This window comes from Eubalaena glacialis, chromosome 6 (assembly GCF_028564815.1).
Source record: "Eubalaena glacialis isolate mEubGla1 chromosome 6, mEubGla1.1.hap2.+ XY, whole genome shotgun sequence".
NCBI lineage: Eukaryota > Metazoa > Chordata > Mammalia > Artiodactyla > Balaenidae > Eubalaena > Eubalaena glacialis.
This window is the reverse complement of record NC_083721.1, coordinates 35552008-35578297: the sequence shown is the minus strand read 5'-3', so window position 1 is coordinate 35578297 and position 26290 is coordinate 35552008. Positions and strand designations below refer to the sequence as shown.

At 38.1% G+C, this 26290-nt stretch overlaps 1 protein-coding gene across 1 annotated transcript in view; it reads left to right on the top strand.

Annotated features, from left to right (window-relative positions):
• Positions 1-10380: 10380 nt before the first annotated feature.
• Positions 10381-26290, top strand: part of GBE1 (1,4-alpha-glucan branching enzyme 1) — a 288440-nt gene continuing 272530 nt past the window's right edge. Inside the window, exon 1 of the mRNA XM_061192975.1 lies at positions 10381-10783. Within this exon, the coding sequence (XP_061048958.1) occupies positions 10632-10783 (152 nt within the window). The 5' untranslated portion in view covers positions 10381-10631. The remainder of the gene's footprint in view (positions 10784-26290) is intronic.

Here is a 26290-nt window from a genome sequence, read left to right as displayed (position 1 = left end):
GAATTCCCATATACCTTTACCCAGCTTCCTCTAATGCTAACATCTTGTATAAGGACATTTATCAATCCTAAGAAATTAACATTGGTGTACTACTATTAACTGAACTGGATATTTTATTAATATTTCATCTTGTTTTATTCCAGAATCCATTCTAGGACACCACTTTACTTTTAGTCATCATGTATCCTTCAGTTGGTGACAGTTTCCCAGTCTTTTCTTGTACTTCATGACCTGGACGATTTTTAAGAGTACTTGGTCAGGTATTTTGTAGACCATCTTTCAATCTGGTTTTGACTGATATTTTCTCATAATTAGGAATTCTCAGTGGATTTTGGGAAAGACTCTCTCAGAGGTGAAGAATGCTCCTTATCAAATCATATCAAGGGGTACCTCATATCAACATGTCTTGTCACTTGTGGTGTTAACTTTGATTGCTTAGTTAAGATGGAGTCTGACAGGTTTCTCCACTATAAATTTCCTATTCTTCTGTTTTCCATATTCTATAATTTGGAAGCAAGTAACTAAATCCAGCTCACATTTCAGTGGAGGAGAATTAAGCCCCACTGCTTAGAGTAGGGAGGCTCTACATAAATTATTTGGAATTTTTCTGAAGGAAGATTTTTCCCTTCTCCCCCATTTACATATTTGTTCAATCAATTATATACATTTGGGTATACTCATTTTTACTTTGCTCTTTTGGGTTATAAATGCTACTACTACTAAGAGCCCAATACTACTCTTATTTATTTTATTGCTCAAATGATTCCTGCTTTGACCATTTGAGGACTCTTTCTGAGGACCACTTGAGGCTCCTGTGGTCCTTTTGACATGCCCCCATATTCTTTTTTTTAAAAAACATTACTTTACTTTCTGGCACTATAAAATGCTCCAGGCTTATCTTGAATTTCCCCTACCCACTTCTTGAATCAGTCATTTCTTCAAGGAGCCCTGGTTCTTTTTATTGGGGAATGGTGTTTAGAAACTAAGATCTGGGTGCTGGGTATGCTTGTTGTTACTGGGGTGTCACTGCTTCCCTATCCTCTCAGCAGACAGAGCTAAGAAATATATGTATTATACAAACCAATGTATACACATTCTTTGGTATTGATATTTCTGTGTGTGCGTGTGTGTGTGTGTACCTGAGTTCATATTCCTATCTCTGACTCTAGCACCACAGGGTCTATGCTATCTTTCCCCCATTGCTTATTTATAACCTCAGTCTCTGACAGCCAGAAACCTGGCTTCCATTGTCTACAATTTATTTACTTATTTTTTTCAATTGTGGGACATGCAGAGTAGCCTAGCAGAATTGCAGAATTCCTAGCCCATACCCTTGTGAAAAGTAAATTTACCAATTAGATTACAGTGTTTACGTATAGTTCTTTATTTACCCTTACAGTATATAGTCAAAACAGTGTTTTTCAAAGTTAATTTATGTCAGCTTCTTTTTTCTCTATAATTTAGTTTTAAAGAGAACTTCCTTGAAAAAAACCCCCCACAATTATACACTATATGGAATTTAGAAATGTAATGTTGCAAAGGTTCATTTTGAAGACGATTGTCATTAATTTTTACACAAGCAGTATCCTAAAGCATTTTAATCTATCATAATTATAACTCACCCACCCCAATATTATCAGAGCTCTTTGTCCTTTGGGTGGGGCAATTAGGAGAGTCCTTCTATTGGGCTGAAGGAAGAGTTGGGAAGGCTACCTGCTGTAACTTTTATTAGATATAGTCATAATAGCTCAACTCTGCCTCCTCCTCCTAAATTAATTGAGTTGCCTTGGGCCAGTACCCTTCCAGTGATGGTCTTGATATTATCATACTGTAATGTCATATCTTCCCAATGATATGCTTTACTATAATCTATACTATAGAAGATGAAACTGAGGTTTTGAGAGTGACTTGCCCAAGGTCATATGGCTCATAAATGACAGAGTTTGAGACTGGAATTCAAATATGTTCAAAGTCCAAAATATGAGAAATTATTATTCTCAGGTTAAAACTTTATGTCCTACAGCAGAATATGGTATGACTAGGTTTATGGTTAAAGCACCCAGATTATTTTGCTTTAGTGAATAGGCATTTTATAGTCTTTTGAGCCATCCTTTGCCTGTTTCTTTATTGTCAGTGGGCTCAACCTATGCAACTCCAAAGACATTTCTACCTAAAGAATATGTAACAGGGTAGTATCCTAGCCAACTTCCCCACCCTTTACAATTTGTCCTTCAATAACTTGGCATGGTCATCTTACAATGCAATTTGAATAGATCAGCATCTCTGACAAGGCCCTATGTGAATAATTTAGCTTTGACCTTGAACATGTAAAACATAAATTCTAATTATTTTTAAAATGTTCCAAGTCAGTATAATCCCTTTTTTAAAAAAATGAGAATTTGGGAGTATCTAGTATGTACTCATCAGGGTACTTGCAGATAACAAATTTTCTGAGAAGAGTTCTGGTTCTGTCTAGCACAAAGCTTATCAAACTACAAGTGATGAAGGAAAAGTTATTTCCCCCACAATCAGTCATGGATCACTAGTTTCATAAAATAAAATTAAAATCATTTTTTTAGAGAAATAAAAATTATAAAATGTCAAATACAAGCCCACATTTTTTATATTATATTTTTCAGATATAAAATTATTCAAATTGACACAAGTTTTTAAGCACTTTCTCTCAATTCCTGTATTTTTCTTTATGGATTGGTAACAAGCATTTGTTTACCAACATTGATCCAAGGAACACATTGGTTCCTGGTTAGAGAGTTTCTTTAGAAAACCTCAGTTCAGTGTTAGTGTCCACCAGAACCTACGTCAGGTTTCATTGACATAATAACACATTTCTTTTTTTCCTGAAGGTGTGCTAACCATCCTCAGGTCTTAACACCTTCTTACTTTTGTACTAATCTAGATTATTGCAAAGTTTATATATGGAACACATCACTCTCCTTTGCTATTGTTTTGCCTTAGAAGAAATATAAATGCTAGCATTTATTGAATGATTATTATATGCTATGTTCTAAATACCTTATATGTATTGAGCCATTTAATCTTCTCAATATGAAAGCAGACACTATTATCATTCCCATTTTACAGAAATGGAAATTAAGGCACAAAGAGATTAACTTGCCATGGTCACACAGCAAGTGAGTGGCAGATAGAGATCTAAGCCCAGGCAGCCTAGTTCCAAGGTCTGTGTTCACTACAACAATAACATACTGCTATCCATAGGAAAAAACTATCTAGGAAAGGCCTTTGTAGTTAATCTAAAATTGTATTCCAAGTATATGATTCAAAATGTTACTCAATACCCATCATTTATAGATTTCTAACTAGGAAAAACAATTCAAACTTTATGGAATTATAAATACCTAATATCTTTCCTTCTTTGCTTTTGCTACTTCTAGGAACCTAAGAACTAAGGTCTGAGCTCAAATGTCATGGATTTTTTCTGTTCTGATTTGTTGTTTTTTGCTTTTGTCAAGTATTGTTTCATTTAACACAAGTATTTTTATTAGCTACCTCAAATCCCATTTTTGAATAGGTGGTATATATATAAGCCAATTAATGTTCTAAAGCAATCCCTCAGCCGTGTGATTTGCTTCCCGTCTGCAATCATTGAGAACTCATTTTAAAAAAACTGAATAGGTCTATCAGTATCCTAAGGCTGTCAAGACAAATTACCAGAAACTAGGTGAGTTAAAACAACAGAAATTTATTCTCTCACAGTTCTGGAGCCCAGAAGTCTGAAACCAAGGTGTTGGCAAGGTCATATTTCCTCTGAACGCTCTGGGAAGAATCTGTTCTTTGCCTTTTCCACCTTCTGGTGCCTGTTGGTATTCCCTGACTTGTGGCCGTATCACTCAAATCTCTGCCTTCACAGTCACATTGCCTTCTCGTCTCTGTGACTATCTCCTCTGCAGTTCTTCTCTTCTAAGGACACTCTCATTGGATTTAGGACCCATCCAGATTATCCAGGATGACCTCCTCAAGATCCTTAATCTAATTGTATCTGCAAAGACCTTCCCCAAATAAGGTAACATTCACAGGTTCTAAGGATTAGGACATGGGCATATCTTTTGGGGGACCACCATTCAAGCTACTATAATAGGTGATGGGGGTAGGAGGTAACTTCCTATAAGCATATTAGAAGAGGCTTTAACCCATGGGCTTTGTGACAAATTTTATATGATAAAAAAGCCCCCGCCCCGCTACCCCCAGTTTCTGGCTCTCTGCTTGGTTCTGGACTGGCAAGGTTTGCCAGAGACCTGAGTTCCATTTAGGTAAAGTTGACAGATACATTGTTTTAAATTTTTTTCGTTTAATTTTTAAGTCTTTAAAAAAAACTTGCATTTATCCTTCATAGTCACCTTTGTGAAAGGCAGTATAAAAAAATAGCTCTCCTAGACTGTAGAAAGCAGTGTGTTATTATTATTAACTATTATTCTGAAGAATCGCTGCCATCTTTTCAGAGTGACTCCATTACGATAAGCTCAGCTACCTGATTCTTTCTTACAAGATCTTGCACCTGAAAGTTTGCAAAATTTTCAAATAAGAAACAATTGAGAAGTACTGAAAATTTCAGATATAAAATAATCACTAGAGATAACATAAAGGCATAAAGGATGCCTGTACTTTGAGTGAAATAAAAATTACTGTTTTGCTTGGGTAGGTCTGAGATAAAGGGAAATTGCTTAAATTCTAATGGAGAGGACCAGATGCTCAGAGGATTTGTCACAAAAATTAGAGCCTTTCAGCTTTATGTCACTGGTTCTCATACAACTTAGGACAAAAGTAATTGAAAATGATTATCACCTAAAAACAATTAAATACCATCTCTGGAAAAGTTGTTTGCCTCACTCTGGTTTCCAGGTGGTAACAATCACCATCACATTGAACACTCACCACTTGGCCATCTAAGTAGAGAGGTGAGAGGGTGAACGAGTTTGAAGACAGAATGAACTTCTCTTCCTCCAGGGTCCCCTGAGAGGCTTGGCAGGTGGTAGAGGGGACGTTTGGCTGGCCATTGCCTCTGTTAAATTTAATCCAGAAATAAGTGGATGTCAGTTTAGAGACTGGGATACCGATACTTGCCAGCCATTAGATCCACCTTTTCAATGGAGAGTCTTAGTTACAGTCTTATGCAAGATAAACTGTTAAACTACCTTTATGAGGTGTAATTTACACACCATAAAATTCACCTGTTTTAAATGTATAATTCAGTGACATTTTTGTAAATTTATAGAATTGTGTAACCATTGCCTTATCAAGTTTTAGAATATTTCAATGGAGAAATTTCAAGGAATATATATCTAATTAAATTCCATTACTTCAAAGAAGATAACACTTATAGTACTGAGGGGCAGAGGGAGAAAAAGGAAGGGGAAGGAAGATAAATAATAGGATTTTAAAGTTTCATTAAATGTTAAAATATGGTATTAATACAACTGTATACTATTTGAGCTGTCATTGTTTAAATTTTCATGTATGAATTGTCTAATATTGTGAATATCTTAATGGATTATATCAAAGTTCTTTACGTGATCATAATGCTTTACTATAATGCCTTAAAAATAGTAGGCATTCAAATATTTAATTTGTAAAATAAATAAAACTACCCATCCTCATGTTTCTTCCATGTTTAAGTATGCCATATCCAGAATCAATGAATAAGTTAAATATTAATATGGAGAAATTGGAATGTGTGTTATGAATATAGGGATGGAAAAGCCACACTTTCCTCCTAAAGTAAGTATATTATCCATTAATAATAATAGTAATAATTATAGCTAACACATATAGTGCTTACTATATGATAGACACTATCCTAAGAACTCATTAAATAATTAACTATTCTTATTTAATCCTCACTCTACTTTGCAATTAAGAAAATGAAGGTATAGGGGATGGACCTAGAGAGAAGGGAAGTCAGATAGAGTAAGACAATAATCATATGATATCACTCATATGTGGAATCTAATTTTTAAAAATGATACAAATGAACTTATTTACAAAACAGAAACAGACTTAACAGATATCGAAAGCAAACTTATGGTTACCAAAGGGGAAATGTGGAGGGGTGAGGGATAAATCGGGAGCTTGGGATGACCACACACACACTACTATATATAAGATAGATAACCAAGAAGGACCTACTGTATAGCAGAGGGAACTCTACTCAATATTCTGTTATAATCTATACGAAAAAAAAATCTAAAAAAGAATGAATATATGTATGTGTATAACTGGATCACTTTGCTGTACACCTGAAACTAACACAACATTGTAAATCAACTATACTCCAATAAAATTTAGAAAAAAAAGAGAAAATGAAGGCATAGAGAGGCAAAGTAATTTGCCAAGTTTTACTTGGGGGAGCTCTGATGAGAACTCAGGCAGTCTGGATAAGTCCAGTCACTGCTCTTATCTAACCACGAACAACTTTCTTTTTGTCAACCACTTTTCTTATCCTTGCTAAATCAGTATCTAGCACTAACAAAGATCTTTTAATTCCCTTATTGTTTTAACCACCCTTACTAACTGAATTCCATAGCTAAGTATTATGTGACATGGTCACCAGCACAAGTTTCTCAGCCCTACTAATCTTCTACTATTCTCACCCTGTAAATCTCCAACTCTAGCTTCATTCAAATACTTATTTTTTTGAGCTCACACACCCAGCTTACCAAGCAATGAACAAAAACTAATGGTTAGGCCATGTGGCACTATTTCAGGTATCTGATATCCAGCCTCTGCTGTGCCTTCATCATTATTCAGGAATCCTCTTGTCCTCGACTTGTTTTCTTTCTCATATCTCACAGTGGCTAAACATCTTTATTAGCTCAAATTCTGTCACAACTTTCTACCCTTTTCTTTCTCAATAGATGAGAAAAAAATGATCAGTAGTTCCAAATCTTCAGAGATTAAATAGGAAAACTGAAAACTGCCCATTAGGTTTAACAGCTAGGTGATTTTGGGTGTTTTGGAAAGAGGAGTTTCAATACAGTAGAAACATAAGTGAGCCCACAGTGTGTTAAACAGTAAATGAGATAGTCTCTCAAGCACTTGGCAATGAAGAAAGAGGAGTGTTATGGTCAAGGGAGAGGAAGAGAATTGAGGGCAGGACTGCCACTCACCTTTGTGATTTAGGAAGAAGTGCCTCCTGTTGGTGGGCACACTCCTAAGGTTTCATAGCTTGAGGAGGGAGAGGCACCTTCATGCAAAGGAAATGGTTCTTCTTCCTCAGGGCAAATGCCTTCATTTGACCTCTTGGTTGGGCATACCTTATGCAGTGTACGGCCTGTAAAATTGTGATTGCCTTGCATGAGGAAGGGTTTTTGTTTCTACAGTTATGGAGTTTTGTTTGTTCTTTGGTATGCCCCAGAACCAGTCTGGATGTAGGAATGGGGAAGGCAAATTCAACAACTCTAGGTTGAGGTTTTGCCATGTAAGTATGGTAAGGAGACGAGATAGTTAATAACACAGGCAAGTTTCATGGGTAGTGGAATCTAGGATGGGTAGCAAAGGAAAATGTAGCAGACATGATTATCCATCCTGCTTTTCCATGTCAGTTGAATCACCATTTTATCGAGATGTTGGGCAGCAATGCAGTAAGGGAAGGTGGACCCAATTCAAGCAGTGAATCACAATTAATTTAAACCAAACATGGTAGTCATATTCCTCTATGTCAGTGGTGTAGGGGTGGGTATGTGACCTAGCTCTAGCCAAAGAGATATGAAGGAGTTTTCCCTTAGGCAAAGGTGCACGGTATAAACATTTTTCTTTCCTTTAAATGTGGCCTTATGAAGAAGTGCCGCTTAGAGCTGTGGCAGCCATTTTATAACAATGAGGAGACAAAATTGAGGTCAAAGCCTACATAATGAGGAAATGAAAGAACCAAGGAACCTGGGTTATCAATGACATTATTAAAGATCAGAGGGTTATTATCACTCTCTTCTTTCTGGAATTTCTCCTTTGTCTTCTCAGAAACCACATTTTCCTTTATCATCACTGCTTGTTTTAATTTAAAGTTACTTACTTTCTACTTCTCTCTCTAGAGTTTGGTCACAGATCTCTGTTTTTCTTTTTTTTCTCCGAGTAATTTTCAACAGGGGATATATGTTAGTTTTAAAGAGTATATTTCATATTATTTATACTTTAAAAGTTCTTTTTTGGTATTTTAAAAACACCTTTACTGAGCTATAATCCACATACCATGCACCTACTTAGAGTGTACAATTTCAATAGTTTTGAGTCTAGCCACAGAGCTGTGCAACCATGACCACAATCAATTCTAGAAAATTATCATCACCCTTAAAAGAAACCCTCTCCCCATTAGCAGTCATTCTCTATTTCCTTCAGCCCTGGGAAACCAATACTCTACTTTCTGTCTCTACAGATTTACCTATTTTGTGAGCTTTATGACAACTGGGACTTGTATTATTCATCACTAATCCCCAGTACCTAGGAAACTGGCTGGCACATGGGATTTCAATAAATACTTTTTTGATAGTGAACAAGGTAGAATGGGTCCCTGCTCTCTTGGAGTTTACATTCTAAAGTGGGAGATCAATAAATAAAAGAGAAAAAGATACACAAATGTTGTTAACTGTTGCGTAGGAGAGAAGATATTGAGATATTTAGATAGTGGAATTAGAGGCTTCTCAGAGATGAGCTGACATTTATGGTGAGACCTCAATGAATGCTGGGAAGGAAACAGCTATGGGAAGTGAATTCTCAATAGAGAGAAGGGCAAGTAAAGTCTCAGAGGCTACAAAGTGCTCAGTGAGTTTCAGGAAAGTCAGTGTGACTACAGAATAGTAAAGCCAGAGAATGATAAGCAGTGGAAAGGTAGGCAGGGACCAGATTATGGAAGCCTTGTAAGGGAAGAGTAGGGAGTTTATTTTTAACTTCAGGTGAACCAAGCACGTCATTTAGGTTGTATGATTTATTCCTTGCATAGAGCCTTACTATTCAAACTGTGCTTCCAACCTGCAGAGGCAGCATCACCTCTGAGCTTGTTAAAATTACAGAGTATGAGGCACCACTCAGAACTGAAAGTCTGTTCTTTTAACAAGATCCCTAGGTGATTCATATGCACATTAAAGCTTGAGAAACACTAGAGAATGGACTGGAGGTAAGAAAGAGAAAGGGGAAACCCTTAGATATGTTAGTCCAAATGAGAGAGGAAGGCTGCCTGCGTAAGAGTGACAGCAGAAAGGATGAGAAGACTGACTTAGGGTATGTCTTGGAGACACTTGGTTTAGGACTCTTAACCAGCTAAACACAGATTTCAATAGGCAGGATTTATGAGAAAAGTTTAGGATTGGAGATACAGGTCTGTGGGTCTATTGGGTATCCTGCTTCTGAGTTTCAAGTGTTGTTTTATAATTTACAAATGTTTGCATGTTGTCGTCTTTATGGGATTAATAAGACATGCCTTTCTGAAGGTTTTCCAAGTCATCCACTCTTTCACTTTGAGGCCCTCTGTTACTAGATATCTTTCATCAAGTCCTTATTAACTCCTTCACAAAAAATGTTTTGAACATTTTAAAATTCAAGGTCCGTGGCTGATCAACACGTCCTTCTCCATAGCCACTTGGATTGTCCACACCTCGAACTTAAATGGGACAGATATACTCCAAGCCTCTCCAGTTTCTAAGTACAAAGTAGCTTGGAAACTCCTGGGTTGGTCGGTCCAACTGTCTCGGTGCACAATTCTGTACTCTTAGAAAAGGATCTGTGAGCTAGAAACCCGTCAGTTAATGGGAATGAAAGAATATAAGTAAGTTCCAAGTGGGGTAGACTACCTAGCGACCCCCATTCTTAGGCCAAGATGAAGCGATTTCTTGCCTTATCACTTCGTTAGTAAGTGGCACAGCTGAATTCTAATGCTCTTCCCTGTACCGTTTGTCTCATTAAGAATAGTTTAATTGTTGAAAAGTTTGTTTACAGCAATTATTTTAAAAGGCAAAGGGCCTTTTTCTTTCTTTCTTTTTGAGGTTATGGGGAATGGTAAAAGTTTTCATAATTCCAATTCTCAGTCGTTGGTAACCCAGAGAATAATACCAGAACACCAGAGTATCTCTGGGACGATTACAGGATTGTCTCAGAACTTAGAGAAGAAAAGTCCCTTCCAAGAAAACCATATATCCATTTGAAGGGCATGCCGCCAGTGAGACTTGTTCAAAGAAAGAAAAGCTGGGGGGGGGGGGTGGTACGGCGGTTCTCCGCAGCCAAGAATGGGTCAGGGTAAGAGAAGTCAAGGCTGAGCGAGGTCCGCTCGGGACCGCCTCCTGCGGTGGCCTGGGCACCGGGGCAGAGACGCGGGGGGGAGGAAGGGGCAGGTCTCTGCGGCCTCCCGCGCGAGCCGCGTGAGTAGGCGGAGAGGCCTGGGCGCCTCCTCCCCTCTCGGGACGTGCGTCCGGGAATCACTCCGGGTCCTGCTCCTCCCTGCCGGCGGGGGGGGGGGGGAGAAGGGGGACAGGCGGCTGTCCTCTCCGGCTATAAAGGGAACTGGGCCTCCGCGGCTTGCCTCGGCTCGCCTGGGCGTCCTCCCGGCTAGAGCTCCCGCTCCCGCTCCACTCGACCCTCTCGGGCCTCGGCTACTCGGGCTGCGGCGGAAGATGGCGGCTTCGGCGGGTCACCCGGCTCGGGAGGCTCGGTCCGAATGCTCTGAGGAAGCGCTGGCCGCTGCCTTAGCGGACATGCCCGAACTAGCCCGACTTCTAGAGGCAGACCCGTACCTGAAGCCCTTCGCTCCGGAATTCCAGCGCAGGTACCCCCGACTCCCCCCCGCCCCCCCACTGCCCACCCCGCCCCCACTTCACAGAACCCAGCAGCCCGCCTTGCAGCCGCGAGCTTGCGGCTAGGGCCGCCCGTTGGCTCTCGTACGTGAGGGCCCCGCCCCTCGCCGGCTCCACCCCCGCCGGCCCCGCCCCCCACCTTGGTGGGTAGCAACTTCCGGGCTTGGGCGACGAGTTGAGTCCGGTAATTGGGTTCAATGGCTTCCGGAGTTGCGGGTTGACAGCTCTTGCCGCCGGACTGGAGGCAGAAGCGCTGAATAAACTTTCCTCATCCCTCTCCCCTCCCTTCGAATCGGCAGTTTTGCGCCATTGGGTGTGTGCTTTGGCTGCCAGCACCCGTTTCCTCAGGTGCTGATGCGGAGTTAGGCAACTGCACTGCAGGTTGTCTGACCCTTCCATGGACTAGAGTGGTCCTGTGAATTAGCGTGTGCATAACACCCGGCCTGTGTAATTGCGCTTTTAAAACCTTCTCGCTTATTTAATAGCAAATACTGTGATTTTATATAGGATTCTTTCAGGCAGCTTTTCTTTCCTTGTTAATATTCCCCCTCTCAGAGAAGATTAAGCTTATCTTGGTCTTTGTTTTTTACCCCTTGGGCCATCACTGACGAGTACTAACCCGTGTTTGGGATTGCCATCCTGAAGCTGGAGAAAGGCGAGGAAAGCCAGACTTCTAGAGGCCCATTTAGTATGCTTTACTTTTAGCTCGTCTCCTATCATGCTGAGGTTGCTAGGATAATAATTCCAGTAGTCAGCTGAACTTAGAAGGTATAATTTTTAAGACTAAAATAGTTGTTACGCTAGTTATAGTAGTTATATTTGTGAGATAAGCACATTGCGATTTAATGGTTTCTGCCCTTTTAGCAGAGCCACTTGAAAATTACCATGGCAACAGAATACCTAGTCACAGTTTCAAGTAATAGAAAACTTCTAGTAGTTACTTGGCAAGAAGCAGCATTGGGGGTAATGAAACACGGTTGATTTGGAGTTTGGGAAAATAAAGTCTTAGGTTCATGACCTGGCATTGTCACTTATTACCTGAACTCAATTGAGCAACTGTTTATTAAGGGTCCTTTAGGAACAAAGAGTAAGGGACACAAAGTTGAAGACAACACTTCATTCCAGAGCTTGTATATCCTAATGCATGGGCCCTCCTCAAAGGAGTCACCTTGAGCTGTTGCTAAGTTAATCAGATGTTGGGCCTTTATATAAGCCATTCGGGGAGCAGCCTTGTGAAATTGCCTTCAGTGTTTACAATATGTGCTTTCAAAGAAATTTAGTGTATAATCTTAATTGTTCAGGATTGGATTTGATTTAGAAATAGTAAAAAAATTTAGAGCAAAAGATGGTGGTCCGACTTTTTTGATGACACTAATTTACTTGGTTGCTTTGTAAAATGACAGGTAAGACATTTCTAAAAGCAGAGTTGTGGAAATATTTTGTCTCTGTTTCTCCCCTCTCTGTTTTAAAAAAATGATTACAAGTAGACAAACCTCCCTTGTTAAGTGTTTCTTTCATGTAATTCACTTCAGCTCCATTGGGATTGAAGCAGTTTTGATCCTCTTTCATGGTTTGTCAGAACTAATGAGAGAGACAAAGGCCAGAATAAAGAAGTGGGAGCAGTCCAGTGTTCTTGATGAAAACGCTGGTCCAGTGGGTCCTTGTGCCTCACTCTGACCTGGATTCTACTTCTGGCCTTGGTTCTGAGTAATTGCCATTTTCCAGCACACATGTTCCCTTTAGGCATATCAAATAGTAATTTGGCATTTGGCAGCAGTAACTTTTACTGTTAGCATTTGAAGAATTAAAGAATTTCTCCTTCGTTAAGTATGGTCCTGATTACTTTTCCTATTTTCCGTTCATTTCTAATAACCCACTTAGGCAGTGTGTCTTTGGCCTAACACAAATATACAACCAGTCAAACAGATGCAAAGTATGCTTACTAAGGAGTGAAGAAAATTTAGGGTACAAATAATAACAGTATAATGGTGATGGGGGAGGCAGTTTCTCATTGATGGACTGTCTTATTCTTTCCCAAACACCGTGTCTTCATTAGAAATTCCATTATGTACCTTTGTTCTTGTTTACCTTCTCTGTAACTGTAGGAATGTTGAATCAAGTGTGAGGGTTAGTGAATTACTCCGTGCCGTAAAATAAAAATTAGACATTAGTGTGGGTGACAGGCCCTGTGATGTCTCATTGATTACCTTCTAAGATAGGATTTTCCTCTTGGCTTTCCTGCTTTTTTCACCGGTTATTTGTGCTGCAATTAGTTGCTGTATCATAATTCCAACATCGTAGTGTTTTAAAACAACATTATTTGTCCCCATGCTACATGTCAGCGTGAGTCAGGCTCTCCTCATGGCAATCATTCAAGGATCTAGGCTGATGAAGTCTTCATTTTGAAACATGCTTCTACAGTGGCAGGGGCAAGGAACAGAGAACATTTTGAACTATGCACTATTTCTTACAGCTTTTGCCTAGCAATCAGCCACTTCTGCTGATACACATATTGGCCAGTGTAAGTCAAATGTGACTTATCAACCACGTGGGTGGAACAGAAAACTGACATTTGTGAACAGGAGGATGAACAACACAGTTACAGTAACACTTGTCTATACCCTCTGTTTATATAGTAACTTTTACATATGTTATAGTATTTAATTTAACCCTAATAACAAAACTACAAGGTAGGAAGTGTGGGTATTTTTGTTTTTCCTGTTTTACTGATGAAGACCCCGAGATTCGATTGTGGTGAGTTATTCACATGGCTTGCTGCAACTGGGATTAATCTTTCTTTAATAAAACTGTTCCAACAAGTTCACAAAAAATGACTTCTTGGTAATTTAGTGAATACCTCTTTCTTTCTCTTTATTTCTAGCATTGGACATTTTGGACCACTTATTAGATCCTTGAAGCCATGATGTGTACTCTTGCTTTTCTTCCATTTTCTCTGGTGGTTTCTCCTCAGCCTCTTTCAGATCATTAATATAAGAGATTCTCAAGGCTCTTCCCTAGGTTCCTTTATGTATTTCTGTTTTATACACATACTTTCCCTAAGCATTCTCATCCATCCCATGAATTCCATCTATGTACTGAGGCTGCCCACATCTAGCTTCACCCTAAATCTCCCCTGGTCTTAGTCTCCTGGTCTTATTTATAAATATCTGCATTTTGATGTACTGTAAGTGTAAAACTCAATGTGTATAAAACTGAACGTAGGGTTTTTCATCCCAAGCCTGATTGTCCTTTTATACCTTATCTCAGTGTGTGTTATCCTCCTCTACCAACTACTCAAGCCTAAAACTTAAGACTTATCCTTAATTACTCCTCTCCCCTTCTTTTTATCTCTAAGTCTGGTCAGTCGTAGCTCCTAACTACTTTTCAAGTATATGCCACACTGTATTCCTACTGCACTCCTCCTACTCAAGTTGCTAGCATCTCTAGCCTGGTTTATAAACACAGCCTCACAGTTGGTCTCCCTTTTCAAATCTTCTCAACAATTCCATGGCTTTTAAGGTACAGCGTAGTCTCTTTCTCGTGACCTACAGAACTCTGTATTATCTGGTTCCTGTCTACCTTTTTAGCCTCATCTTTGGATCCTCCTTCCCACTCTGTACCACCTAATCAGAAGGGGGCTAAGTGTAAAGAGGTAGCTAGGATGTCTGGGGGCTATTCTATAAGGGGCACTAAAATATCACTAGAATAAATTGGAAACATGATACCTGTTTTACACATGTCGTCCTTTCTTAAATACTGAAGATTTTCATTTTTTATTTTGTGTAGGCTTGTGAGAAGTAAGGAGTCTAGAAGGATCACTGAGTAAAAGGCAGGAGAGGTCAAGAACTAGAAACATTTTCTGATCTTTATCAGAAGAATGATGCTTTTGGCTTAGTAGAAATGAATTAAAAAGGGAACCCATTTCTATATTTAATTTTTATTAATAGAAAATAATTTTTCTCTACCCCATAAAATAGATCTTTACCAAATGTTTAAAGAAGATCAATTTGAAGTGTGCCAGAATATTATCCAGTCTTGGATGCCACCTGTTTTGGTCTAGCCATGGGTCCAGCTATGGCTTTTGTACATGTTATTTCTTCTGCTTGATGCATACTTTGCTTCTGTCTTGTTAGTGCCTGTACGTACTTCAGGACACAGCCTAGAGATATATATTAAATGCCTTCCCTGACTTCTTCCCATCCCCAAACCTTCTTCGCACCTCTTACCTACCACCTTGAAAACCTGTATTGTAAGGGTGATCATCCACTGTAATGAAGTTGTCTTTCTGCTCTTTTGTATCTCCCACTAGGTTATTTGCTCCTATGGGTAGGCACATTGTCTATATTGTTTGCTCACTGTTATATTCTCAGTCTGTAAAACTGTACCTGGCCTACAGGAAACGGTATAGTGTTTTGTTTTTCTCTTTTCTACACCAGTAAGTCTCAGGTAAGCTCACCTTAAGCTAAAAATGTTAGGAATGCTAGGATGGACAGAAGGAGAAGAAGCAGTAGTTGTCAGGAGTTATGTGTGGCAGTCTCGGGTAGGGGAATGTATGTTCAGGGAAAAAGCTAAAAATAACCAGAGAAAATAAAGAAATTTGTTATTAATTAGATATTTCCATATTCCACAGAGACTAAGGGTTTAATCACTGAAGGAATATTCAGTTTGAAGAGAGCCTCAGGTCAAACTGCATGCTCAAGAATAGGAAGAGAGGTTTTTGTGAGCTCAAGTATCACAATTACAGTGAACATCTCTATTTTGTTAGAAATGAAAATAGCTTTTACACTGGTATCTAATCAGAATTAGAATGTAGTTTAGATTTCATGTAATAGCAACCACACCAAAAACTGGTTCTCTTGGTGCAGAAATTTTATATTGTAGCTGAATGGTGCACTTTTCTCTCAGTGCCTGGCCAAGTTGCAGGCTCTGAAGAAAGTCAAATGTCAATGATTCTAGAAGGCAAAGAAGAATCCAAAAATTATAAGTCATACCTGGCCTGCTCTTCTGTACTAGTAGTAGATTCTTTGCGCCTTGCAGCTGAGGTCTGTACTAACTCCAGAGTCACTCCTGAATTCTTTACAGTGATGGGCAAGAGGCTGTGACCTCGTCTCATTTTCAAAGTGCCTTAAAATGACTCCATGGAGCATTTGGTTTAGTTTAGGCTCTGGCGCCTGCTGCACCATCTCCTGAGAAATGACTCTGTGTGGTAACTTCTTAGAGGATTCAGTTCAGCTCCCACCAGGCTGGCCCTAGTTAGTCAGTGAGATGATAACACAGACCCTGTGAAATGTGCTATCGTTTTAGATTGATAAGCATATCATGCTGCTGCTATTTAAAAGCATGTGTAAAACTTCAATTATACATTTATAGATATTAAAGGAAAACATGAAAGGGTTTTCAGTGGAGAGAATTGCTGCTCTCAGCTACCTTTCATTCTAAAGTAACTTTACTGTTTTACAGAAGAGTAGATTCTCTTCATGTAGTGATGTCCACTCATCAGTAGATGCTCACTACTGTTTAGAATCCAGGTTTTTTTTTTTTTTTTTTTTTTCTTTTGTGCTTAAGATCCAAGAGCAGCCCATGTTCTGTTTTGTGTTTAGGGTAACAGGGACCTAGTACATCAACAGAAGGCAAAATTCTACATTAAACACACGTTGTTATACAATCTACATTCATTAATTTATTATACAATTGACATTAAGTTATGGTGACTTACCTGATTGATTTCTGATGTTTAAAAGATCGTAATAGCTGAGATCCTAAGTTTAGCTTCTTCACATGTGAAATGGAAAAAAAATAAACATATGGCTGAGTGTCCATGTTGCAAAGCACAAGAGCAAGATGAAGCTTGAATTTTAGCTGTCGTAAATGCTAAACAGCTTCGAATTCGAGGGCAACTTAGTCAACCTCTGTGAACCTCAGTTTCTTTTTTGGAAAAATGTGGATTGGGCCCACCTTATAGGGGTTTCTTGAGGATGAGGAATATATGTAAAGATATCGCTTCTTTAATCCTGTGTCCTGAAATCAACCATCAGATAAATAACCTGACGGGAAATTCCCCACAACTCTTCATTTTGCTGCTTAACAGCATCTTTACTTTAAGGGGTTCCTTCTCTTTCCTAGTAGTGCATTTGTGTGAATGAGGTGAGGAGGTGGTAATTTTAATCATAATCTAATGGAGAAAGAAAAGAATATGTTTAAATTTTGATCCTTAATTTGGAGAGGAAATGATAAGGCAGTTGCCAGTTTACTACAAGCTGAAGGCAAGATGAATTCTGGGACGTAATGAGCACAAAGCTCCCTTTATTGAGAGAGGTAAATGCTACCCTGCAGAAACCCCAAATCACTCTTCTCTTGATCTTCCGTTTCTGTCTTTTCTCTTCTTTCATCTGACTGCTAAGTGTTCATATTCTTGGACATCAAACAGCTGCAGGGATTTTCTTCCTCCTGAACTCTGGATGCTTGGAGGAATGGTCATACCGAGTTTACTAATAGCAGGAATGACTTTGAAAATAAGAAGAAAAAAATACATAATAGCAGCTTAAAAGTTTGCAAATGAAAGAATTATCTAGTGGAATCTGAACTTATGACCTATTAATAAGAAAAAAAATTTAAATCCCATGTCTTGCCTTGTCTGTTTTATCCTCTCTTTTTTTATTTGATGATTTCAGTTCTTTTCAGTATGTTTGAATTTGCAATGAGATACATAAAACAAAGGAATGGAATACTCATGTGTATTTTAATAGATCCATTGAAGGATAAATTACAATTAGACAGTTTCTGGGTATATGCTCTAGGTCTGTAATCTAAAATGTGATAATCAGAAACCAAGTCTGCAAATATATTTCTTGTATAGATAACCTTGAAGTTTTCCAAATATTTAGCAGTGAGAAATATTTCTTTTACTAATAAAATCGTATGTTACTTAATATCATCAATATAATTTATTTTTATTTTCATAAATGATAAGCAAGTAGCCACAGGTTATATTTAATTATGAATAGCTGCATAACACAGCTACATTCTCTATTACTGAATGTGATAAAATCAGTTACGCGTTTAGGTGTATGTAACAGAAACTGAACATACCCTCAAAGAACAGAAAATCCCGCAAACTGTGAGTTATGGAAATAGAGGTTTGTATTTCTCACAAAGAAAGTGGGGGTAAGTGGTTTGGGCCTTAGCATTGACTCATCATTTATCTTTTTGGTTCTACTATCCTTAGCATATGGTCTTGATTCTAATGCTTAGAAGATGGCTGGGCATATCTAGGGTCCATATCTGTCTTCCTAGCAGGAGTACAAGCTAACTCACTATGTCCATTTTAGCCAAGCATAAGTTAGTTTACCTGTAAACTCCATCTCATTCTTTCAGTTTACAAATTATTCATCAGAGCTGTCCCATGGCATGGCCATCCTTAGCTGAAAGTGAGCCTGCATAATCAAGGCTTTCAGTTGTACGCATGTCTTCCTGAGAAATGCCTTTTTGTCTCATCTGTCACAACTTGCCTGGGCTCTTTCCTTTGCTCCAATGAGGAGACAATGTCTGGCTAAAGATAAAAAGTCCCAGTGATACCATGTTCTAGTTCCCCAATATCATATCTGTGTACAAATCTTTCTGGGCAGAATCCAGGCATTTCCACTTCTGAGAGAAGTCTGCACCACATCCCTCAGTATCACCAGACTCTGGGGCATGGCTTTCACTTTGCTCTACCTTGTTATTTCTGGATTTCTGTATTTCTCTGGATTCTTTTCTTGGGACAAATACAGACACTTTTGCTTGCTCTAGTCCAAAATGAGCCTGTCTGGTTTCGCTTCAGCCCCCTGGCCCAACGATTCGGGGAGCACCGCTGTCTTCTCTTTTTAATTTCATAGGTATTTTACTCTTAAAAATAGGATGTTTTGAGAGGAAATGAGTTTGTCAGTTACTACTAATTTTTTCATGTTCTCTTGGGCTCATTCAAAAATGACCTGCTTTATTTTTAAGTTATTTGGAGAATATTGTATTTGTGGGGTTAGAAAGAAGAAAAGAACTAAAATAAAGATGACAGTTGATGCTCAGTCTTTAAAACATGAATTGTCTTCTGTTACCTAACTACATGCAAGTTTATGGGCTTTCACATTATACTTTTCTATTCTTTTAAAAGATTAAGATGTGTAAGCTTTGTTCTTCAGAACATACCTGCTACAGACTTACCGTATAAATATAAGATTTTATCATCACAGAGAAGCCCAGTATTTCATCTTTGACAGTAGACCAAAGAACAGTTTGTGGAAGAATGGGATTCCTCTTTTTTTCCTCTTTGGACTGTAAAGACAGCATAATGATTCCTCTTTGATGTCAGAATAGATCAGTAATGTGTGTGGGGTCATATTAGTTTCTTTTTTTCCTAAGAGGTTATAGGTCTATTATCCATGATCATTTTAGGCTACTGTTTGGAGGACATGAGTAACTAATGTGTGAGTTACCATTGCTTTTTCATTGTTTTACAATCTTTTCTCGAGAGGATTGATTATTATTCCAGGATTCTAGAGATTCACAAACAAATTCATATTAGTCATTTCCAAGCATTTTTTTCCCCCTCCAGTTCTCATTTTTCAGCATTAACAATCTCTCATATTTTTGTTTGCTTATTTGTGCATTTTTTTTGTTTACATGTGGGAGTCTTCCATCCTCTTGACCATTTCAGTTGGCAATGCTCTTTTGGTTGCGTAAGTTGTGCTTGCTAGTGAAGCACAGGAGCGTAGTGAAGCGAATGGGTCTCTTTTTGTTCACTTCCCTAAAATGCCTTTTATTGAAAACTATCTGATATCCATGCAGTATAAGGGAAACCTCTACTCACAAATTCAACACATAAGCAGGAAATACAGAGAAACAAGAGTGTTATCAAAACTGAAGTTTGGTTGTAGCAGGTTTAAGGTACCTTTAGAGGACATTAAAAAATATAGTGAATTTAGAGAATTGCAAATTGTGTTAGACTAGATTTAAAAAATTATTTTGAAATAATTATAAACCACAGGAAGTTGCAAAAATAGTACAGAGAAGGCCCCTGTACTATTACCAAGCTTGCCCCAGTGGTAATATCTTGCTTAATTGTATGGCAGTTTCAAAACCAGGAAATTGACATTGATACAGTCTGCAGACCTTATTCAGTTTTCAACAGTCTTTGCATGCACTTCTTTGCAGTTTTATCACAAGTATATATTAATGTACACTATATATTAATGTACTTCACTACAGTGAAGATACAGAACCATTCCATCACCACAAGGGAATTCTGCATTCCTTTATGCTTATACTATTCCCACTCCCTCTATCCCTAAACTCTGGGAATTACTGATCTGTTTTACATTTCTTTTTTTTTTTTTTTTTTTTTTTTAAACATCTTTATTGAAGTATAATTGCTTTACAATGGTGTGCTAGCTTCTGCTTTACAACAAAGTGAATCAGTTACACATATACATATGTTGCCATATCTCTTCCCTCTTGCATCTCCCTCCCTCCCACCCTCCCTATCCCACCCCTCTAGGTGGTCACAAAGCACCGAGCTGATCTCCCTGTGCTATGCGGCTGCTTCCCACTAGTTATCTATTTTACATTTGGTAGTGTATATATGTCCATGACACTCTCTCACCCTGTCACATCTCACCCCTCCCCCTCCCCATATCCTCAAGTCCATTCTCTAGTAGGTCTGTGTCTTTATTCCCATCTTGCCACTAGGTTCTTCATGACCTCTTTTTTTTTTTTTTTTTCCCTTAGATTCCATATATATGTGTTAGCATACTGTATTTGTTTTTCTCTTTCTGACTTACTTCACTCTGTATGACAGACTCTAACTCCATCCACCTCATTACAAACACCTCCATTTCATTTCTTTTTATGGCTGAGTAATATTCCATTGTATATATGTGCCACATCTTCTTTATCCATTCATCCGATGATGGACACCTAGGTTGCTTCCATGTCCTGGCTATTGTAAACAGAGCTGCAATGAATATTTTGGTACATGACTCTTTCTGAATTATGGTTTTCTCAGGGTATATGCCCAGTAGTGGGATTGCTGGGTCATATGGTAGTTCTATTTTTAGTTTTTTAAGGAACCTCCATACTGTTCTCCATAGTGGCTGTATCAATTTACATTCCCACCAACAGTGCAAGAGTGTTCCCTTTTCTCCACACCCTCTCCAGCATTTATTGTTTCTAGATTTTTTGATGATGGCCATTCTGACCGGTGTGAGATGATACCTCATTGTAGTTTTGATTTGCATTTCTCTAATGATTAATGATGTTGAGCATTCTTTCATGTGTCTGTTGGCAATCTGTATCTCTTCTTTGGAGAAATGTCTATTTAGGTCTTCTGCCCATTTTTGGATTGGGTTGTTTGTTTTTTTGTTATTGAGCTGCATGAGCTGCTTGTAAATCTTGGAGATTAATCCTTTGTCCGTTGCTTCATTTGCAAATATTTTCTCCCATTCTGAGGGTTGTCTTTTTGTCTTGTTTATGGTTTCCTTTGCTGTGCAAAAGCTTTGAAGTTTCATTAGGTCCCATTTGTTTATTTGTGTTTTTATTTCCATTTCTCTAGGACCTGGGTCAAAAAGGATCTTGCTGTGACTTATGTCATACAGTCTTCTGCCTATGTTTTCCTCTAAGAGTTTGATAGTGTCTGGCCTTACACTTAGGTCTTTAATCCATTTTGAGTTTATTTTTGTGTATGGTGTTAGGGAGTGTTCTAATTTCATACTTTTACATGTACCTGTCCAATTTTCCCAGCACCACTTATTGAAGAGGCTGTCTTTTCTCCACTGTATATGCTTGCCTCCTTTATCAAAGATAAGGTGACCATATGTGCGTGGGCTTATCTCTGGGCTTTCTATCCTGTTCCATTGATCTATATTTCTGTTTTTGTGCCAGTACCAAACTGTCTTGATTACTGTAGCTTTGTAATATAGTCTGAAGTCAGGGAGCCTGATTCCTCCAGCTCCATTTTTCGTTCTCAAGATTGCTTTGGCTATTCGGGGTCTTTTGTGTTGCCATACAAATTGTGAAATTTTTTGTTCTAGTTCTGTGAAAAATGCCAGTGGTAGTTTGATAGGGATTGCATTGAATCTGTAGATTGCTTTGGGTAGCAGAGTCATTTTCACAATGTTTATTCTTCCAATCCAAGAACATGGTATATCTCTCCATCTATTTGTATCATCTTTAATTTCTTTCATCAGTGTCCTATAATTTTCTGCATACAGGTCTTTTGTCTCCTTAGGTAGGTTTATTCCTAGGTATTTTATTCTTTTTGTTGCAATGGTAAACGGGAGTGTTTTCTTAATTTCACTTTCAGATTTTTCATCATTAGTATACAGGAATGCAAGAGATTTCTGTGCATTAATTTTGTATCCTGCTACTTTACCAAATTCATTGATTAGCTCTAGTAGTTTTCTGGTAGCATCTTTTGGATTCTCTATGTATAGTATCATGTCATCTGCAAACAGTGACAGCTTTACTTCTTCTTTTCCGATTTGGATTCCTTTTATTTCTTTTTCTTCTCTGATTGCTGTGGCTAACACTTCCAAAACTATGTTGAATAATAGTGGTGAGAGTGGGCAACCTTGTCTTGTTCCTGATCTTAGTGGAAATGGTTTCAGTTTTTCACCATTGAGGACAATGTTGGCTGTGGGTTTGTCATATACGGCCTTTATTATGTTGAGGAAAATTCCCTCTATGCCTACTTTCTGCAGGACTTTTATCATAAATGGGTGTTGAATTTTGTCGAAAGCTTTCTCTGCATCTATTGAGATGATCATATGGTTTTTCTCCTTCAATTTGTTAATATGATGTATCACGTTGATTGATTTGCGTATATTGAAGAATCCTTGCATTCCTGGAATAAACCCCACTTGATCATGGTGTATGATCCTTTTAATGTGCTGTTGGATTCTGTTTGCTAGTATTTTGTTGAGGATTTTTGCATCTATGTTCATCAGTGATATTGGCCTGTAGTTTTCTTTCTTTGTGACATCTTTGCCTGGTTTTGGTATCAGGGTGATGGTGGCCTCGTAGAATGAGTTGGGGAGTGTTCCTCCCTCTGCAATATTTTGGAAGAGTTTGAGAAGGATAGGTGTTAGCTCTTCTCTAAATGTTTGATAGAATTCGCCTGTGAAGCCATCTGGTCCTGGGCTTTTGTGTGTTGGAAGATTTTTAATCACAGTTTCAATTTCAGTGCTTGTGATTGGTCTGTTCATATTTTCTATTTCTTCCTGGTTCAGTCTCGGCAGGTTGTGCATTTCTAAGAATCTGTCCATTTCTTCCAGGTTGTCCATTTTATTAGCATAGAGTTGCTTGTAGTAATCTCTTATGATCGTTTGTATTTCTGCAGTGTCAGTGGTTACTTCTCCTTTTTCATTTCTAATTCTATTAATTTGAGTCTTCTCCTTTTTTCTCTTGATGAGTCGGGCTAATGGTTTATCAATTTTGTTTATCTTCTCAAAGAACCAGCTTTTAGTTTCATTGATTTTTGCTATTGTTTCCTTCATTTCTTTTTCATTTATTTCTGATCTGATCTTTATGATTTCTTTCCTTCTGCTAGCTTTGGGGTTTTTTTGTTCTTCTTTCTCTAATTGCTTTAGGTGCAAGGTTAGGTTGTTTATTCGAGATGTTTCCTGTTTCTTGATGTAGGCTTGTATTGCTATAAACTTCCCTCTTAGAACTGCTTTTGCTGCATCCCATAGGTTTTGGATCGTCGTGTCTCCATTGTCATTTGTTTCTAGGTATTTTTTGATTTCCCCTTTGATTTCTTCAGTGATCACTTCGTTATTAAGTAGTGTATTGTGTAGCCTCCATGTGTTTGTATTTTTTACAGATCTTTTCCTGTAATTGATATCTAGTCTCATAGCGTTGTGGTCGGAAAAGATACTTGATACGATTTCAATTTTTTTAAATTTACCAAGGCTTGATTTGTGACCCAAGATATGATCTATCCTGGAGAATGTTCCATGAGCACTTGAGAAAAATGTGTATTCTGTTGTTTTTGGGTGGAATGTCCTATAAATATCAATTAAGTCCATCTTGTTTAATGTATCATTTAAAGCTTGTGTTTCCTTATTTATTTTCATTTTGGATGATCTGTCCATTGGTGAAAGTGGGGTGTTAAAGTCCCCTACTATGATTGTGTTACTGTCGATTTCCCCTTTTATGGCTGTTAGTATTTGCCTTATGTATTGAGGTGCTCCTATGTTGGGTGCATAAATATTTACAATTGTTATACCTTCCTCTTGGATCGATCTGTTTTACATTTCTATAATATTTTTCATTTTTTGACTGTTATATAAATTAAATCAGAGAATATGTAATCTTTGAAGATTGGCTTTTTAAAAAAATTTTTATTGGGGTATAGTTGATTTACAATGTTGTGTTAGTTTCAGGTGTACAGCAAAGTGAATCTGTTATACATATACATATATCCACTCTGTTTTAGATTCTTCCCCATATAGGCCATTGCAGAGTACTGAGTAGAGTTCCGTGTGCTATACAGTAGGTCCTTATTAGTTACCTATTTTATATATAGTAGTGTGTTTGTGTCAATCCCAATCTCCCAATTTATCCCTCTCCCCCTTACTACATGCACCCTGCCCCCCCCAACCTGGTAACCATAAGTTTATTTTCTGCATCTGTCACTCTATTGCTGTTTTGTAGATAAGTTCATGTGTACCCCTTTTTAAGAGTCCACATATAAGTGATATCATACGACATTTGTGTTTCTCTTTCTGACTTACTTCACTTAATATGATAATCTCTAGGTCCATCCATGTTGCTGCAAATGGCATTATTTCATTCTTTTTTTTATGTCTGAGTAATATTCCATTGTACATATGTGCCACATCTTCTTTATCCATTCCTCTGTTGATGGACATTTAGGTTGCTTCCATGTCCTGGCTATTGTAAATAGTGCTGCAGTGAACATTGGGGTGCATGTATCTTTTCAAATTATGGTTTTCTCTGGTTATATGCCCAGGAGTGGGATTGCTGGATCATATGGTAGCTCTAATTTTAGTTTTTTAAGGAATCTGCATACTGTTCTCCATAGTGGCTGTACCAGTTTACATTCCCACCAACAGTATAGGATGGTTCCCTTTTCTCTACACCCTCTCCAGCATGGATTGGCTTTTTATTTTTCACTCACTATATGTCTTTGAGATCTATTCAAATTGCATATATCAATAGTTTGTTCCTTTTTGTTACTGAATACTATTCCATTGAATGGATGTGCCACAGTTTATCCATTCACCTGTTGAAGGACATTTGGATTGTTTCCAGTTTTTGGCTATTAAAAATATAGCAGTGAAGCTAAAATATGTTTATTATATATAGGTGTTATTTCTTTGGGAGAAGTTCCTAGAAGTGTAATTTTGGGGTCCTATGGCAAATGTATGTTTAGTTTTGTATGAAATTGCTAAACTGTTTTTCATGATATTTGTACCATTTTGCATTCCCAAATGTATGAGGGATCTAGCTTATCTGCATCCTTCCCAGCATTTGGTAGTACGTTTCTTAAAGTGTTAGCTGTTATAATAAGTGTGTAGTGATAAGCCAATGTGGTTTTAATTTGCATTTTTCTAATAGCTAATTATGTTGAAAGTCTTTTACAGTGTTATTTGGCATCTTTATATCCTCTTTGGTGAAATGTTCAGTTCATGTCTTTTGTCCATTTTCTAACTGGATTGATTTTTCTTTTTTTTACCTTTGAGTTTTGAGATTTCTTTACATATTCTAGATACAAGTCCTTTGTCAGATATATTTTTAAATTAATTAATTAATTTTATTTTATTTTGTCTTTTTTGGCTGTGTTGGGTCTTCGTTGCTGCGCTTGGGCTTTTCTCTGGTTGTGGCGAGCAGGGGCTACTCTTCGTTGCGGTGTGCAGGCTTCTCATTGCGGTGGCTTCTCTTGTTGTGGAGCACAGGCTCTAGGTGTGCGGGCTTCAGTAGTTGTGGCACACGGGCTCAGTAGCTGTGGCTCACGGGCTCTAGAGCTCAGGCTCAGTAGTTGTGGTGCACGGGCTTAGTTGCTCTGGAGCATGTGGGATCTTCCTGGAGCAGGGCTTGAACCCGTGTCCCCTTCATTGGCAGGTGGATTCTTAACTACTGCACCACCAGGGAAGCCCCGCTTTGTCAGATATTTGTTTTGCAAATATTTTATCCTAGTCTGTAGCTTGCCTTTTCATCTTCTTAACAGGGTCTTTCATAGAACAAATGTTTTAAATTTTGATGAAATTTATTGATTTTCTTTTTGTTGTATGGTTTATACTTTTGTCGTCATGTATAAGAGCTCTTTGTCTAGCTCTAAGATCTGAAGATTTCCCCTAATGTTTTCTCCTCAAAGTTTTATTGTTTTACATTTTACATATAAGTCTATGATCCATTTTGAGTTAATTTTTGCTTAAGGTTTAAGTTGAAGGTTTTTTTTTGTTTCCTAAGGATATTTGATTTTTTTT